Genomic DNA, 15,513 nt, shown 5'->3' on the forward strand with positions numbered 1-15,513 from the left:
GCCAATTAAATGCATCGGATTGATAAAAAGAATTATGTACAAAATTTGTAATTCTATCTCTTAGAGTCATTGTAATATGTCCAGATGTTCACACACACACACGACACAAGGCAAATAAAATAAATATAAAATTGTCTGTCAGAACGTAAACTTACACTGCACAAAAGCCGAATGACGTCAGAGCATTTCCTCTGCAAAGATAAGTGAGAAAGAAGACCCCTTACTCTTATACTGTCGTTGATTTTTCTTTTCCCCCCGTAACATATAGCTCTTTTCCCCATATGTTTTCTTCGAAAAGAGTCATAAAACGGTGCACAGTGTGAAAAGTGGTCAAGAGTGAAAGGGATTGAAAGTTGAACTCCTGTGTCGTTTGCAGCGCTTGAGTGATACGTCCTTTTTTGACAGGCGATCTATTGGACTGCACACGCCCAGCCTCAGCACCAGCGCATCCTCCAACCCCGCGTTTGTTCCTTGATCAGTTCGAGGCCAAGCTCACCACATCCTCGTCTTTTCGCTGCGTTCTCCTCGCTACCTTAGCGAGACGTTATGTCTATAAAGATAAATAGTGAGCCATGCCCAATGCCGAACGCCGCCTGACTCCATTACTGGCGCCGCCACCGCCACTGCTGCTGTTGTTATTTACACGCTCCTTGCTTCTGATTTCTTCTGATGCGCCAGTTGGAGCCGCGAATGAGGGCGGCGGCCTTCAGCTCATTTTGCCCGGGGACAATGGCGAGAACGCCAGCACCACGCCGAGTCCTACGGGGGTGTTTCTCGGAGCACCTGCTTTTACTGAAGGTGAACATCTGAGCCGCTCATTGTTGCCGAATCGCATATAATAACAATATATTTTTTGTTGCTTTTGCTGGCACACCACTGCCTGTAGTGCATCTGCATTAAGTGATATGAAAGCCCTCATTTACATGAATGTAATGGGATTAGAATACAAGAATCAGTTTAGGTGCTACGTTGAGGTCATATTGTCATCCCATGTTGCTCTGCAGATATGGAAGTGTGTGTCAGCAAAAAAAAAAAAAACACAGTAGGCAGGACTGTGGTGGGATGTGGAGGGGGCCTCCCGTGAATTAGTTAAGTAAAACTCTTCTGTGAATTCTAGAGCCCCGGTTTGCCCTAAAGGTTCTGGTGAGAGACATGGCGACACGTCAGCTCTTGCCAGGGGCCTCAATTGGGATTTATGTGAACCATACTTTGAGCAGCTCCACATGGACAGGGGAGAAGGGTGAAGCTCTGCTTTGGGTGCCGTACAGCCCCTGGCTGAGTCTGACCCTGGTGGCCAGCATGGAGGGTTACGTCCCCAGCCCACTGCCTTGGAGCATGACGAAGAAACCCAGTGAGTCGTTTCTGCTGGAATTTTCCATTCCTCTTTGATTTTCATCAATATTGTTAGCAGGGAAAAATCATGATAAACTTCATGGCCATCTCTTTGCAGTCTTCTCTGCTGTGACGTTGCTGCTGCTGCCTCAGAGGCAAGGAAATATCTGGCTATTTGAAGACACAGTGCTCATCACATCCAAGTTACCTGGTGTGTTTGGATGCAACATAAATTTCAAATTTAATGTTGTCACAACAATATCATTCTGGATTTTTTTTTCCTGTCTGATTTTTGCAGACAGTGCCTCTCAATCAAAGATAAAGATTCCCAAAAACCTGCTCACACTACCTGACAAGAGCAACATGTCATCATTAACACCTTACCTGACTGTGCCACAGTTAGGGAAGGAGTGTGACAGCTGCACTCCAGGCATTATTGTCAACACATCAGGTGAGCCCCAAGTAAACATAGATTAAAAGCAATCACATTCATGTGACCATCAAATTACTTGGACATCAACATTTGCTTGTTTGCAGTCGTGTATGAAGTACCTGAAAGTGATACATTGGTAAAAGTGTAAATATATTTTCAGAAAATAACTTTGATAGAAGTAAAAGTCACCTTATAGAAAATTATTGGAGTAAAAGTCTTAAAATATTTGTCATTTGCTGTACTAGTATGTATCAAAAGTACCCCTGAAATTAAACATAGATAATAAAAGTACATATAGGTGTTGGAAGTATAAAATTAAGTGCAGTATAAGTTAATAAAATTAAAAAGGGATTATTTAGAATTTTGATTGTTTTTCATTATTTCTATTGATTTTTTTTTTTTTACGTTTATTTCCAGCTTAGTTAAAAATATGTGTATGTTGTCTCACGATCAAAGGTAGTTCGCAAACGTTAATGATCTGGCTTTTTTAAACAGACACATCATAAATCTAGGAATACTGATGTTTCAATTTTTGGGGATTGATATCAATGAATTTAATCTACCTCAATGTGCTTCTTCGCTTTGAGTTTGTGAAAGACAATATTTCTGTCACCAGTGTTCAAAAAGCACTTCTATCTATGCGACCACAAGTGTGTCATGTTATCCTCATTAAATTGCAAGTGCCACTGAACAATTTCTTGTTTTTTTTAATTTAGCTGTAACAAAAAAGGAAGATGGTTCGTGGAAATGTGTCGCTATAAAAGTACAAGTTTTATTTAGTGAAAGTGGAGGAGTAAAATTGGTGGAAGTTGCGAAAAATGTAAATAAAGTACAAATACGTGAAATTTCTACTTTAGCACAGTAACAAAGTATTTGTACTCCATTATATTATGACTGCTTGATTGTGCAGTTTTTAGAAGCATTGGGTTGAAGCCAGTGGCAGCAGTCAGTGTCCGGCTCTATGCGGGAGGCCAGGAGCTCCAGGTTCAAGGACCCATCCAGTTCAGCGTGCCTCTGGGGAGCGGCACCCGCCTCCGAGCCTCTGACACCATACCAGCCTGGTCTTTCAACCTACAGACAGGTCGGAGTCATATTTAAAGCTGAATGGGGTAGGCTTATAAAAAAATGACATGTCTCTGGAATGAATGACTCTGCTTAAAGGTGCCTGGGAGAATCAGGGCCTGGGAATAGTGCAGACCCTTGATAAGGAGCTGTTTTGGACGTACACCGCTTCTCACTTGGGATACTGGATCGCTGCCCCCTTGCCTTCAAACGGTGAATATGCATGCATAATTTCTGTGATGATACTGTATTAATTGTCAGTTTTAATGTGTCAGATCATGGAAGCTCTTTGGATTTCCTTTCCTATCACACCCTCCTGTTGGTGGGAATACTGGCAGGAACTCTTGTAGTCATGATCGGATTCCTGTCTTTGCTCTTGTGTCAATGCGGGTAGGAACTGTCATGCATTTCATTTGATATCACAAGCTTATTTCTGACAATAATCAATTTAAAATTTTCTCTCCAAGTTCCCAGCGAGAGCCCAAGGGCAGACGAGCCCGTTTTTCCAAACTCACAGTGGTGAAGAAAGACCAAACTACCTCCATGCACATGGAGGAGGGTCTGCTCTTTCGCTCAGGTGAGAATATCCTGGCTTCCTGTCACGTCCAGTGTGACCCTTTGTCCACCCCAAGGCACAAAGCCAACTACAACATCTATGTGGAAGACCCAGCTAGTCAAGTAACAGCTCCCCTATATGAGAATATTTCTGCTGATCATATCAAAATTCCCCAAGTGCTCACTCACTACATCAACAACGAGGAGGTATCTCAACTTATGGAGCGCAGCAACTTAAATATTGATAGCTTCTTTCCGGACAAACTGGTTCATATCTACAACCATCCAGTGGCCATCATTCAGGCACCAGATCTTTTCAGCAGCCAAGAGCCACAGAAAGCCGGCTGTAAGTCTGCCACATTCCCCCGTAATGGAAATGAGTTTGACTCTCACTCAGAAGCACCAAGTAAAGACAGCTACACACAGACGCTTGGCAAAGTCCAAAGCAGCCAACAGCATAGCCATCAAGATGAGCCCCAGCCTCTCGAAACTCCTCCACCAAGCCAAGGCCCTCCAGCTGTATGGGGCCGCTACAGTAACCTCCTTGAGTCCTCTGTCTCAGTGCCAGGGACTCTCAATGAGGCAGCCGGGATGGAAGGCTTTAGCAGCGGTCACGGCATATCGAGCGAGCTGCAAGGGATCTCCGAGCGCACTCTGTTGGAATTGACCAAGGGCAAGTCTTCGTCTTCCCACCCCAGGGCCTGGTTCGTCTCCCTGGACGGGAAACCGGCCGCTCAAGTGCGCCACTCCATCATTGAGCTCCACAGCCGCCACCGCCCTACCAGCAGCAACGACACCAGCCTGGACTCCGGGGTGGACATGAACGAGCCTCAGCAGAACATCCGTGAGGTGCGACGGGAAAGGACATCAATCAGGGCTTCCTCGCTTCCGCAGCACAGCAGAAGCGGAAGGTATGGCGAAGAGCAGGATCTGAGTAGCAGCGAGAGTGGCACTACGGCCACTGGCACTCCAGAGGACCCCTCCCTCAGGAACATTCTAGACGGAAGCAGCGGAACTATTCCCAACATTCCCGAGGAGCAAGACGGGATGGACACATCCAGCACTCAGGAAGACAGTGAGCTCAGAGAGACACCCCCACCACGCCGCCTGAGGAAGTGCAAGGAGAAGGTGAAATCGGAGAAAAGAAATACCAAGCACGTTCGAGAGGGGCGACCTCTGACCAAGCGAAAATAGTTGAAGCAAGTTCCTTTGTCCAGGAACCGGCCGCTTGCTTTTCCTCTTCTAGGCAATGTTGTTGTCGAACTCTGTGATTGTACAACTTTGCCAAAGATTGCAGAAATGGTCTGCTGAAGCATCAAGTACCTGCAAACACATTTTGAAGATCACCAGCAACATTCCTCTTGTGGATGTTCATGTCCCACAGTCCAAGCAGTAAGAGTGCCTTCTTTCTGCCTCCAACAGTGAAGTAAGATGGAGTTAATGCTGGTGAGTCTGCAGGATGGACATAACACAGGGCAACAGTGCACTTACCCTCACCATCAACCCACAGCGCCCACATTTGGCTTATCCCCCCCGCCCGCACACTTTGAAAGAAAAACCTTACGAAATGATACTGAGAATCGAATTGAGATGGCTTTCTGTTAAGGTAATGGAATTTGTAAAACTCAACTGCCTTTTTTTTGATGTGCATGAAAAAAAATGTTAACTGTTTTTTGGTTGAGTTTTTTTTTTAATGAGAAATTATTCTCACTATAGTACAAATGTTGTAGTTTAGGATTGTAAGCATTATTCATCCTAGTGATCATTTTCAACCTCATCACAGCAGCACTTCTTTTCATATATTGTGTATGTTACTTTTGAAATTACATTTTGTGCCTTGGAGAATCGCTTGATCATGTTCTTTTGTCTTTATTCATTGTGTAAATAATGGGACTCAAGCAACCATCGCTCTGTCCAACACAGAATATTCATGTTCATGCACAATGCCAAATCCAGAAATATTAGCAGCAAAATTGATGTTTAAAGCTGAGCAGTTTTGCCAAATGTAGTCTTCCATGATGGATTCAGGCTTGGTTTCAGTTGTCATGCATTTGCGTGTGTATATAGTCAAATCGCTTCCGTTATGTGACTGTGATGTTGGTTGTGCAATTTTCTTCTATTTCTACACTTAATTTGGTTAAAAATCTTGCATTCATTGTTTTGGAGTTTCTTAGAAATGAAGAGAAAATAGATAGATGTTTCTTTTAAATGTAGCAACAATATGAGCACTTAATGAGTCAGCAGGCTTATAAAAAAAAACAAAAAATAAACAAAACAACAACATTCACTTCAAGTAATTTCTTTAAATTGCTGAATGTATTTGTAATGCTTTGTCAGTCATGCCACATTTCTTCCCAATCACTATGTGTTCATTTTATGTGCTTTAAAGTATTAAACACATTTGTTTTGAATCTTTGGCTGACCCTTTATCACAAAGACTTCCAAGAAAAAAAAATCTGTGATGTTGATCCACATTCATAATCTTCATTTGATGTCAACTGCTGGTTGTGCTGGCCATGGGAGCCCTTTACGTTTTTCCCCAAACAATATAGTAACCCCCTACCCATTGAGCCGTAGCACACTGCTCTTCCCGACAGGGCACACATCCTGGACCTGGACCATCTTCTGGCAGACAATGCCAGCCACCGAGCATGTAGCGGCTTGACTCAAGGTCTCAGATTCAAGGTGAGGGTCATTTCTCGTCCTGTGGGTCGTTTGATTGGTTTTTGCTTTGAATTGGGAAAATAATTTGGAATATTCGGGATCTCCAGATGTCAACAGGAGTGTCTGTACAATTGACAAGGATCATTTTGCTTATCAATTCCATAGTGAGTGTATACACAATAAATGAATAAATGTATCGGTACATGTTTTTCTCTTCATGTACAAAGTGTTTTTGGATTGCCTTTCTATCAAAAGGGGGTGTTTATTGGTTGCAGATGTGAACAGACATGGTATGTGATGTTGGGTAAGAGTAAATGAAAAAAAAAAACATTGGATTTTAATTCCACCTTTATGAAGTAAATATTGAAAATTGCCGAAATAATTTTTCTGTTGCCACCTTAAAAAGCAATAAATGAATCACATATAATTGCCACATGATCATAACATGCACCTGTTGGTCAAATGGATCAGACAGCCTGGCGGATCTGCCTCACAGGTCAGGTTCATGGCTTCGAATCTGGGCTCCGGCCTTCCTGCGTGGAGTTTGGAAGTTCACTGTTGGGGACAAAATTGCACATTTGGACAGGAGGGGGCAGTGTTTACCAATGTAAATAACGTCCGTGAACAACATTTTAACCATTGTTTTAACTGCAAACTGCAAATATTTGCATTTGACATCAAACAATGACTATGAGGCAAAATGTCATCATTCCAGGTTGTATTTCCAGGTGTTTACATCCACATCTGACCACAAGATAGCAACTTATCATTGAAACACACATCTTTCATTTAAGCCAAGTTGGTGTGAGTCTCCTACTAAATTGGTGTTCTTTCTACACTAATTTCATACAATAAATGGCTAACAAAAAAGCATTACAAAAGTCAATTTTCAAGAAAGATGAAACCAAACCGTGTCGGAAATTGTTCATCAGGCAGCAAATGAATGAGCCAAAGCATTTACAAAGTTCATCGGGGCAAAAAGTGGAAGTCGGGCCCGAGACTGGGAAAGTCAGTCTCAAGACTTAAATCCTATAGAGCATGCATTTTATCTGTTACTGTTGTCAGCGGATCACGAGCTTAATGCAGTTATTGCAAGCAAACCATATGCAACTCCTGTAACTAGAACCTCTTATTAACTTTAATCTACCGTAATTCTATCTGTTCCAATACTATTGCTAAAATTAACATTCGGTGTGTCACCAAATCTTTTAAAATGTGGATCCGATTCAAAAGTAAAGTTGACATTAGTTTGTATAGACATTTAGATTATTATATACGTATACATATACTCTGTGTGTGTATACGTATGTGTGTGTGTTTGTGTGTGTGTGTGTGTGTGTGTGTGTGTGTGTGTGTGTGTGTGTGTGTGTGTGTGTGTGTGTGTGTGGGGGTGTGTGTGTACCTGTATAGTGTTGTCATCTCCTTTCCAGGGATGTCCCTTTATGCCTCCATGGAAGACGAACACATGATGTCATCCAAAAGTGTTCTTATCAGGACAGCTCAGTGTTGCTTCAGACTGGGGAGGGGAACACAGCAGACACACGGACTCCTCGTGAGCACAGCTTGAATCTTTTTAGTTCAATGACAAGAAAAGACAAATCAAGGGATTAGTCTTCAAAATACCCCAGTCATCTGCAAAGGTAAGCTCTTGTTTATGCTTCCATCCCACATTGACATGATCATTTTAACCAATGTGCACACATGCAATGTGCTTATAATGCTGGAAACATCGCATGCTTGTTTAACTGACTTCAGCGGAATGAATTTACATGGACCTGAATGTAGGACGATGAAAGATTCAAGATGTCACGTCGATTAAATATATATAAAACAATATTTATGTATTTGCCTTTGCTTTGTATTAATATAGTTTGAGGAAAAATTACAATATACTGTCAAACTGCAGTTAATGTTTAGGGAGGCACACCTCACATGAACACAAAGAGTTAATACAGATGTTGGGGTCAGTAACACAGTATCGCCAGGAAGTAAATTAACACATCCAGCTGCATCGACATTCATTTGGCTAAACTTGCTCAATACGTAGGCTTCACTACGCAAGAAGGAAGGAAATTGTGGAGGCCAAGGGTAAAGAGAGGCTGAATCTGAAGTGCTAAACAAGGAATCCTGCCATTACACATAGCACAGAAGAGAGCAGCATTTTTTGTGTGCTTTGATGGCACAACCGATCACTTTTATGATAATATATTAATAATCAACCCTGTTGACTCACAAGATACACAAAATGAACACAAATATACACAACACAAACTACCACTCAAAGAGCAAATCACCCACCTTCCAACCCCTTGCCCGAAGCACATCACATATCCAAAACCAAACCTCTACCGAATGCACCCCACGAAATAGGCATCCAGGATATTTCACTCTGGGTTTTTTTCCCATGAACTGTCTATTCATTCTGCAGGTTCTTTGAAACACAAACAGAAAACACGGTCATAGAACTAAGACAAAAATCACTCGCTCATATAAAATAAATAAGTACATAAATAGGAAGTCAAAATCTCAAGAAATCGGTTTAACGAAGGAATACTGTGGAAGTTGCATATTGTTGAGAGGGGCCCTACAAAAACTTTGAATGGTTTCAATGTACTGCATGGCAGAACAGCAAAGGTCAAAAAACATGGCAAATGTGTACTTCAGGTCAATCTAATTTGGAGTCAGCTTTCGGATCAGGAAGTAACAGAAAGAAACGGAAACCAGATGTGAGCTATTGCAAAATGTTACAGCCATACCAAAAGTTAAATCACAGTCTTCTGCTTGATCGCGGTAATTTGAATGTGTGAAGTGTCAGTCCAATAAAAAATTATGTAAGATATTGTACTCTGCTTCAAAGGACGACAGAACGCAAAACGTTGCAACTGCACTAAAATACAGTACAGGAAACCTTTTAAAACAGACTACGACACACCCAGCAGCACTTGATTTAAACCTAATTCCATACCTGCCCATTTTAGCACCAAGAATTTTTTTTTTTTTACTTCAAAAAAAATTGCTCATCTTCCCCAGAAAATGGATCCGACATTACAAATGGAGAGCTTCATGATTCTCCTGGTGATGTGCTCCCTCTGCAAGGTAGTAAAGATCCACACAAAAGCGGGTCTCTCTCCTTGAATAACAGTTATAATCAGGAATGTTGTGCTTCAATTGTGTCAGCTGCTCGTGGCTGAAAGTCCTGAAGAAGCCAATCAGGAACATTTGAACCATTACGGGGAACATCCGGCAACAATCGCCATGGCCCAGTATAAGTGTTTCCAGCGGATGGTGAGAGGAGACAATCATCGCAGAACACAAACGATGGGTGAGCATGATGATGTTGATTTTGCAGAACATCAGCAAGGCCAAAGAGGCAAAAGTGATTATTTCTATATTTTGCCTGCAGGACCTGTTTGCAACATGACATGGGATGGTTGGTTGTGCTGGGATGAGACCGAAGCAGGACTCATAACAGAGCAAAGCTGCCCTGACTATTATAAAGACTTTGACACTTATGGTAATATTTTTGCTTATTTGCAATTTCCTTGGTCAAGTTTGATACTACAATGTATAGATGAGGGGACACAACAAATACTTTGAGTAACAATATTACGTATATAAATAGTCCTTTGAAGGGCTGATGGAAATACAGTGGGACTTCTTGAACATCCCTGGCCCTGAAGTTGTACATTTGAAAATTCAACCAAAATATTTATTATTAACTGATTGACTAATTTTCTTTTTTTCTGTATATTTTAGGTGATTTGTATCTCGTGTTGTAAAAAAACAAGGCAAACAATTTTTCGTCTTGCAGAATAGATACACTTTTTTACTGTGCTTCTGAGTGTTTGGCCGATTCCTGCCCTTTTTGAAGCTCAAAAACAAATAAGAATAAAATACTGCTTTACTTTTTTTAAAATCTAAATATTCAGGGAAAGTATCCCACTAAAATAGTGCTTCTTGATTAATTTCTGTTACACCCACCCAGAAAGAAGAAAATATTTTTGCCCCCCCAACTCTATAAATACTATCATTTGTCTATAAAATTGATCTAAGTAATCCTCTGCAAACCATTGTATCGTTATTAACATTGAAGAAAACAAAAAAAGGAAAAAAAAGAAATATAATGAAACTGATAAGAAATAACTTGATTACCATTTTTTTTTCATCTCAGCTCTCTTTTCTTCCCAGATGACTATTTTTCCATGGTGTCTCTCAAGGGTTTGTTCAATGCGGTTCATATCTCCTACCCTATAGACAAGTAATTAAAAAGTCTATTTTGAATTATACGTTCCCTTAAATTTATCAAATGTGATTCCCCAGTTGAGGTTTGCACATTGTGATTCTGATAACTTTTGATGTTTTGTGTGAAAGGTTCAATGGTAAGACGTCCTTGATGTGAATGTTTGAGTCTCTCTTCAACTCTGAATTTTGCCATCAGCGCTAGCATCCAAAGTTTGTACGGAAACAGGCGATTGGTGGCGTCACCCGGAGAGCAACCGGACATGGACAAACTTTACCAACTGCCAAGCCAATACAACACATCATGGCACAGTGAGAAAAAAATGTAATGTCAAATGTCTGGAAAGTTCTGTTGTGAATTGTTGCCCTTTTCCCAGGTGGCGATGACGCACTTCTACCTGGTCATGATTGGTCATGGGCTGTCGCTGGTCTCACTGATCATCTCACTGGGAATATTCTTCCATTTTAAGTAAGTACATGCTGAAAATACAAATATTTCAGTGAATATGTAAAAGATCCAATATCCTACCCCAAAAACCAAGGTTTTGATGCAAACAACAAAATAATTTTATCCCACATTTTTTTCAGTCTTAAAGGCTTGGCTGCATTAAATTTACCATTCAAGGATGGCACAAAACTACTGAGAAAAAAAAAAAAACAATATTAAGTCTTTGAACAAATTTTATATATATTTTTATTTCTGAAAGATCAACTCACTCAAAATGTTCACATTGCTGAGAGACTATATTTGTCCTCCATATCATTTGAAATCCACAAAAAAATATTTTGCCTTCTCACATTGTAGCATAGGGCAAGGTAAGAAAGACCCAGTGTAAGTGGTGATTTGTGATATTACCACAGAACGACAGTCAACCCTTACATATGTGCATGTTTATTCCATAATTTTAAAAAATATTTTGTATTTATATAAGGGTCGATATGGTAATATCACCAATCACCACTTACACTGGGTCTTACACTGCCCTATGCTACAACGTGAGTAGGTATAATATTTTTTTGTGGATTTCGAATGATATGGAGGACAAACATAGTCTCTCAACAATGTGAACATTTTGAGTGAGTTGATCTTTCAGAAAAAAAATTCTATAAAATTTGTTCAATACATATATATATCAGAATATCCATACCGGCAATTAGAATTTCCTGTTAGCTAGTGTCTCAAATAAGATAAATGTCATCAATGCAAAGCAGACATTGTGTAAAACAGTTGCCTGGATTACTTGAAAGATGAAATGGGCCTGTGGTGTAAATTGGACTGTAAGCAGAATCTCTCCATGAACTTTCCCCTGCAGGAGTCTGAGCTGTCAAAGGATCACGCTGCACAAGAACCTTTTTGTCTCCTTCGTTCTGAACTCAATCATCACAGTTGTGTGGCTGACAAAGGTGGCCAAGAAACAAGGGCACACGTACAACGACTCAGTAAGTGAGTTGCTCTCTGTCCAGGAAGAGGCCATGGAGTCTTTGTCATGTTCTTATTGTCCCGCTGATAGGCGAGCTGCAAGCTACTCATGTTCATTCATCTCTACCTGCTGAGTTGCAACTACTTCTGGATGCTGTGTGAGGGCATCTACCTGCACACTCTGATTGTGGTGGCCGTGTTTGCCGAGAAGCAGCATCTCTTGTGGTATTATCTCCTTGGCTGGGGTGAGCGTGGAGTGCAAGAATCTTGTTCAAGTTTTATGCAGACATGTAACACGTGTTTTCGACCCTACAGGTTTCCCACTGGTGCCAGCAGTGTTACATTCCATAGCACGCCAATGCTACTACAATGACAAGTGGGTTTTTTAAAACCTAAAATATAATCCTAATTTCCAGACTACTGAGTGCACCTGAATATAAAACACAGCCTCTGAAATAAAAAAATAAATAAATACAGGCCAGAATTTTATATAAAATATTTTTTAATGTAACGAGATTAACAAAAACCTGTGTATATTAACACAGGTTTCAAAGCATGCCAAGAAAGTAGCGTCTAATAGTTTGGAAACTTGTTGCTTTCATGCCATCTTTGAATGAGGTTTTGTTTTGGCAGGTGCTGGGTCAGCTCCGATACGTCCTTGCTGTACATCATCCATGGGCCTATCTGTGCTGCATTGGTAGTAAGTGTCAAAACCCGACATTTGTCAGTCTGTCTATATGATTCTTGTAATGGTCTTCTGACTGGCCCCCGTCGAAAGAGCATCAAACAGCTGCAGTTCATTCAGAATGTTGCGGCTTGGTTTCTGTAAATAAGAAAGAGTTCAGAATCTCCAGTCCTAAAGGTTTTACACCGGCTCCCAGTTAGCTGTAGAATAGATTTAAAAATTCTGCTACTGTTCTAAAAATCACTGACTGGTTTAGGTCATAAAAACATTAAAGAAATGCTAATGGAATATAAACCCAGTAGGGCCGTGAGGTCTACAGCCTCAGGTCAAATAGTGGAGACCCAGAGCTCAAAGCAAACATGGTGAAGCAGCATTTAGTTGTTATGCTGCAAATGGAATAAGTTGCCTCCAGAAGTGAAGTCGGCCTCAAGTCTGTCTGTCTATCTATCTATCTATCTATCTATCTATCTATCTATCTATCTATCTATCTATTTATCTATCTATCTATCTATCTATCTATCTATCTATCTATCTATCTGCTTTCAGGTGAATCTCTTCTTTCTGCTGAACATTGTACGGGTTCTCATCACCAAGCTGCGAGTAACCCATCAAGCTGAGTCCAGTCTGTACATGCGGGCGGTGAGAGCCACACTCATCCTCATTCCGCTTCTTGGCATTCAGTTTGTGCTGCTTCCCTACAAGCCGCAAGAGCACTGGGTGTCTGAGATCTATCTCTACATCATGGAGATCCTCATGCACTACCAAGTGAGTGCTGATTCAGCATCGAAAAATCCAGCAGTGGTCTGCATCCCAACACGAGCAGAATTTGTATAATTTTATGTCCTACTAAAGACACTCTTTTTCACGCTTTCAGGGTCTACTAGTGTCCACCATATTCTGCTTCTTTAATGGGGAGGTAAGCCACACCTGACTTGGAGGCTATTGACTTGCCACAGATGACATTTCACAACACCACATTTACTTCTGGGTGGCAACCCTATATCTGCCTAATGTAATGTTTTCCAATGTTGACTTGTGACTCCGCCCTCCCATAAGGTTCAAAGTGTTCTGCGGAGACACTGGAATCAGCAGCGGATGCAGTTTGCCGGCACATTTGCCAACGCCGACCTTTTCCGCTCGGCCTCCTTCGTGGCGTCGTCGCTCACCGAGGTCCACCGCTGCTACAGCATTGAAAGTCACACCGAGCACACCAACGGCAAAAGCTATTCAGACATATTCCGATCTGACAGCCCGTTTGTGTGAAATGAACTTTTTTTCGCAGGAGGCACTCAGATGCTCAAAGAGACGGCAAGGAACTGAGAACATTTTTTTAACACCTTTTTCTGTTACAAAACCTTTCGGTGCATAGAATGTAAATAGGCTGCTCACCAAGCTAAACTGTAACGTCTTTTTCACATCTAGTGGATGAACTGGGTGTTTTTAGGCATGAAGGCCGAATGAAGCCACTCAGTTGAATAAAAGAGTTGCAAATTTTAACAACATTGGCCAATAAACACGACTTTGAAAAAAATTGCGGTATGAGCTTTTCAGGTGAAATTTCACAATGAACCTGAAATGCACTACAACCTTTTGACCGTCTGTCAAGTTTTAAATGCAAAAGTCAAATTGTTCAGTGTTTCAGTACGTTTTTCACAAGGAGCTTATTACCAAAATTGACAGCAGGTGTTGATTTATCAATGAAGAGATCAATATGTTTCCAAGGTTGTCCACTGCTGTGCCTTTCTGTGACTCTTCCAGTGTCTCTATGTCTCTGTGGTATCCTTCTGGTTATTAGAGAACAGCAAATTGTTCAAAAAAGTACGGAAACATTGAAAAGTTGCATGTGCACGTCCAAAAGTGCACCTGCAAACATTTCAGGCGAAAGACGAAATAGTCCCAACTTCTTGTGTGTAGTTTCTGTGTTGCACAATGTGGCGTTGTAGTCACATTTTACATTTCCTCTTCTTTTCTCTATTTTGAGTATGGCATGTTTTGTCTCAGTTGTTATTGTTTTCTTAATTTATAACTCCTTTTCCTTTGTGTTTGCTTCAAAAATACTGAGGTTCGTGTTGTTCTTATTCCAGAATGCTGGAGAAGAGATGATGAAGTAATGGCAATCATATTGTGCATACAGTAAATGACACTTATCTTGACATACAATTTGCATATTGGAACTCGTAAGTTTGGGGATGTGAGCTTTTGAGGCGCTGCAGGTTTCAGCCTTCTAAAACACTGGCTGACTATCTGTTAGCCTCCACTGGATAACTGTACAGTACTTACTATAGTTGCACATCCATCTGCAGAACTCTGAATAATAACCTGATTTAACTGAAAATAATGCTGATGTTTGCTATTATTCTTCATCAGCCATTATGTGTGACTGGTTTGTAATAAATATTAACATTGAATAGAAAGCAATTTTAATGTGGCTGTAAATAAAGTTGGCTGTGTAATGCTAAACTGCTGTTACTGTTTTGCTGCCATTTAAAAAGAAAGAAAATGTTTCTCTGACACGTAAAAGAAAAGATGGGATTTTCTTTATGACCCAAGAACTCGGCTGCAACTTCCAGGCAAAGTGATGTCATGTTTGCTATTTGCTTCTCATCCCGCATTTGTACACAAAGGAAGGCCCAAAGGAAAACCTTACCAATGCATCATTTGGCAACCTAATACAGACAAGCTGAAAAAGCAATCATTGTGACAGACTTTTAATGTCGTAGTTCACCCACAATGTGCACACAAGAAGCAGGATGTTTACCATTTGTTCATGCCCACTCCATTGCCCACCCCTCCCATATTTACCCCTTTGCTTGAAGCATCATTGACTTCCTATTTCTAAGAATACTTTTGCACAGAACTTTTGAAGCTTGCCAGAAAACACTTCCTCCGTCTCGTGACCAACAATTGTTTACTGCCTTCAGTTCCACATCCGCTGAGCCAAAATTGCTATCATCTGAGTAAATAAAATGGGAATAATTATTGCCTAAACTTATTTTTCCCCCAGGAGCAAGAGACTTTTACAGCAACATATGTCATAAAAACACACTAAAAACATTAGCTGACATAGTACCAGGCACATGCAATAATTCTGTTTTCACATCCTTGCTATTTGTTTTACTTATA

The 15,513-nt window shown here is 40.8% G+C and overlaps 2 protein-coding genes and 1 long non-coding RNA gene across 4 annotated transcripts; 2 read left to right on the plus strand and 1 right to left on the minus strand.

Annotated features, from left to right (window-relative positions):
• Positions 1-390: 390 nt before the first annotated feature.
• Positions 391-5,793, plus strand: fam171b (family with sequence similarity 171 member B). Its single transcript, XM_019891315.1, has 8 exons — positions 391-798; positions 1,118-1,351; positions 1,451-1,543; positions 1,631-1,783; positions 2,676-2,846; positions 2,927-3,040; positions 3,103-3,217; positions 3,295-5,793. The coding sequence occupies exons 1-8, from the start codon at positions 573-575 to the stop codon at positions 4,574-4,576; spliced, it is 2,388 nt and encodes a 795-aa protein (XP_019746874.1). The 5' UTR covers positions 391-572; the 3' UTR covers positions 4,577-5,793.
• A 347-nt stretch (positions 5,794-6,140) lies between these two features.
• On the minus strand, positions 6,141-7,544 carry LOC109528581 (uncharacterized). Of its 2 annotated transcripts, XR_002170703.1 has the most exons (3): positions 7,449-7,544; positions 6,498-6,601; positions 6,141-6,169 (listed from the first exon to the last, which is right to left on the minus strand). It is a non-coding gene; the product is annotated as an uncharacterized LOC109528581 (long non-coding RNA). The 2 variants fall into 2 exon arrangements; XR_002170702.1 differs by lacking the exon at positions 6,141-6,169 and having other exon boundaries at positions 6,377-6,601.
• An 11-nt stretch (positions 7,545-7,555) lies between these two features.
• On the plus strand, positions 7,556-14,850 carry LOC109528556 (calcitonin gene-related peptide type 1 receptor-like). The gene is made up of 13 exons (XM_019891335.1): positions 7,556-7,686; positions 9,077-9,142; positions 9,224-9,368; positions 9,450-9,560; positions 10,485-10,597; positions 10,663-10,754; positions 11,599-11,725; positions 11,797-11,950; positions 12,021-12,081; positions 12,339-12,405; positions 12,937-13,155; positions 13,265-13,306; positions 13,447-14,850. The coding sequence occupies exons 2-13, from the start codon at positions 9,080-9,082 to the stop codon at positions 13,651-13,653; spliced, it is 1,401 nt and encodes a 466-aa protein (XP_019746894.1). The 5' UTR covers positions 7,556-7,686; positions 9,077-9,079; the 3' UTR covers positions 13,654-14,850.
• The last annotated feature ends 663 nt before the right edge of the window (positions 14,851-15,513 follow it).

This window comes from Hippocampus comes, unplaced genomic scaffold, assembly GCF_001891065.2.
Source record: "Hippocampus comes isolate QL1 unplaced genomic scaffold, H_comes_QL1_v1.1 scaffold174, whole genome shotgun sequence".
In the NCBI taxonomy this organism is placed as follows: Eukaryota; Metazoa; Chordata; class Actinopteri; order Syngnathiformes; family Syngnathidae; genus Hippocampus; species Hippocampus comes.

Coding starts and splice junctions, on each gene's coding strand:
- fam171b (XM_019891315.1), top strand. CDS start 573: ATGCCCAATGCCGAACGCCGCCTGACTCCATTACTGGCGCCGCCACCG. Junction 3,041..3,102: donor TGCCCCCTTGCCTTCAAACG/GTGAATATGCAT, acceptor TTAATGTGTCAG/ATCATGGAAGCTCTTTGGAT. Junction 3,218..3,294: donor TTGCTCTTGTGTCAATGCGG/GTAGGAACTGTC, acceptor TTTCTCTCCAAG/TTCCCAGCGAGAGCCCAAGG.
- LOC109528556 (XM_019891335.1), top strand. CDS start 9,080: ATGGATCCGACATTACAAATGGAGAGCTTCATGATTCTCCTGGTGATG. Junction 10,755..11,598: donor GGAATATTCTTCCATTTTAA/GTAAGTACATGC, acceptor TTTCCCCTGCAG/GAGTCTGAGCTGTCAAAGGA. Junction 12,082..12,338: donor CAATGCTACTACAATGACAA/GTGGGTTTTTTA, acceptor TTGTTTTGGCAG/GTGCTGGGTCAGCTCCGATA.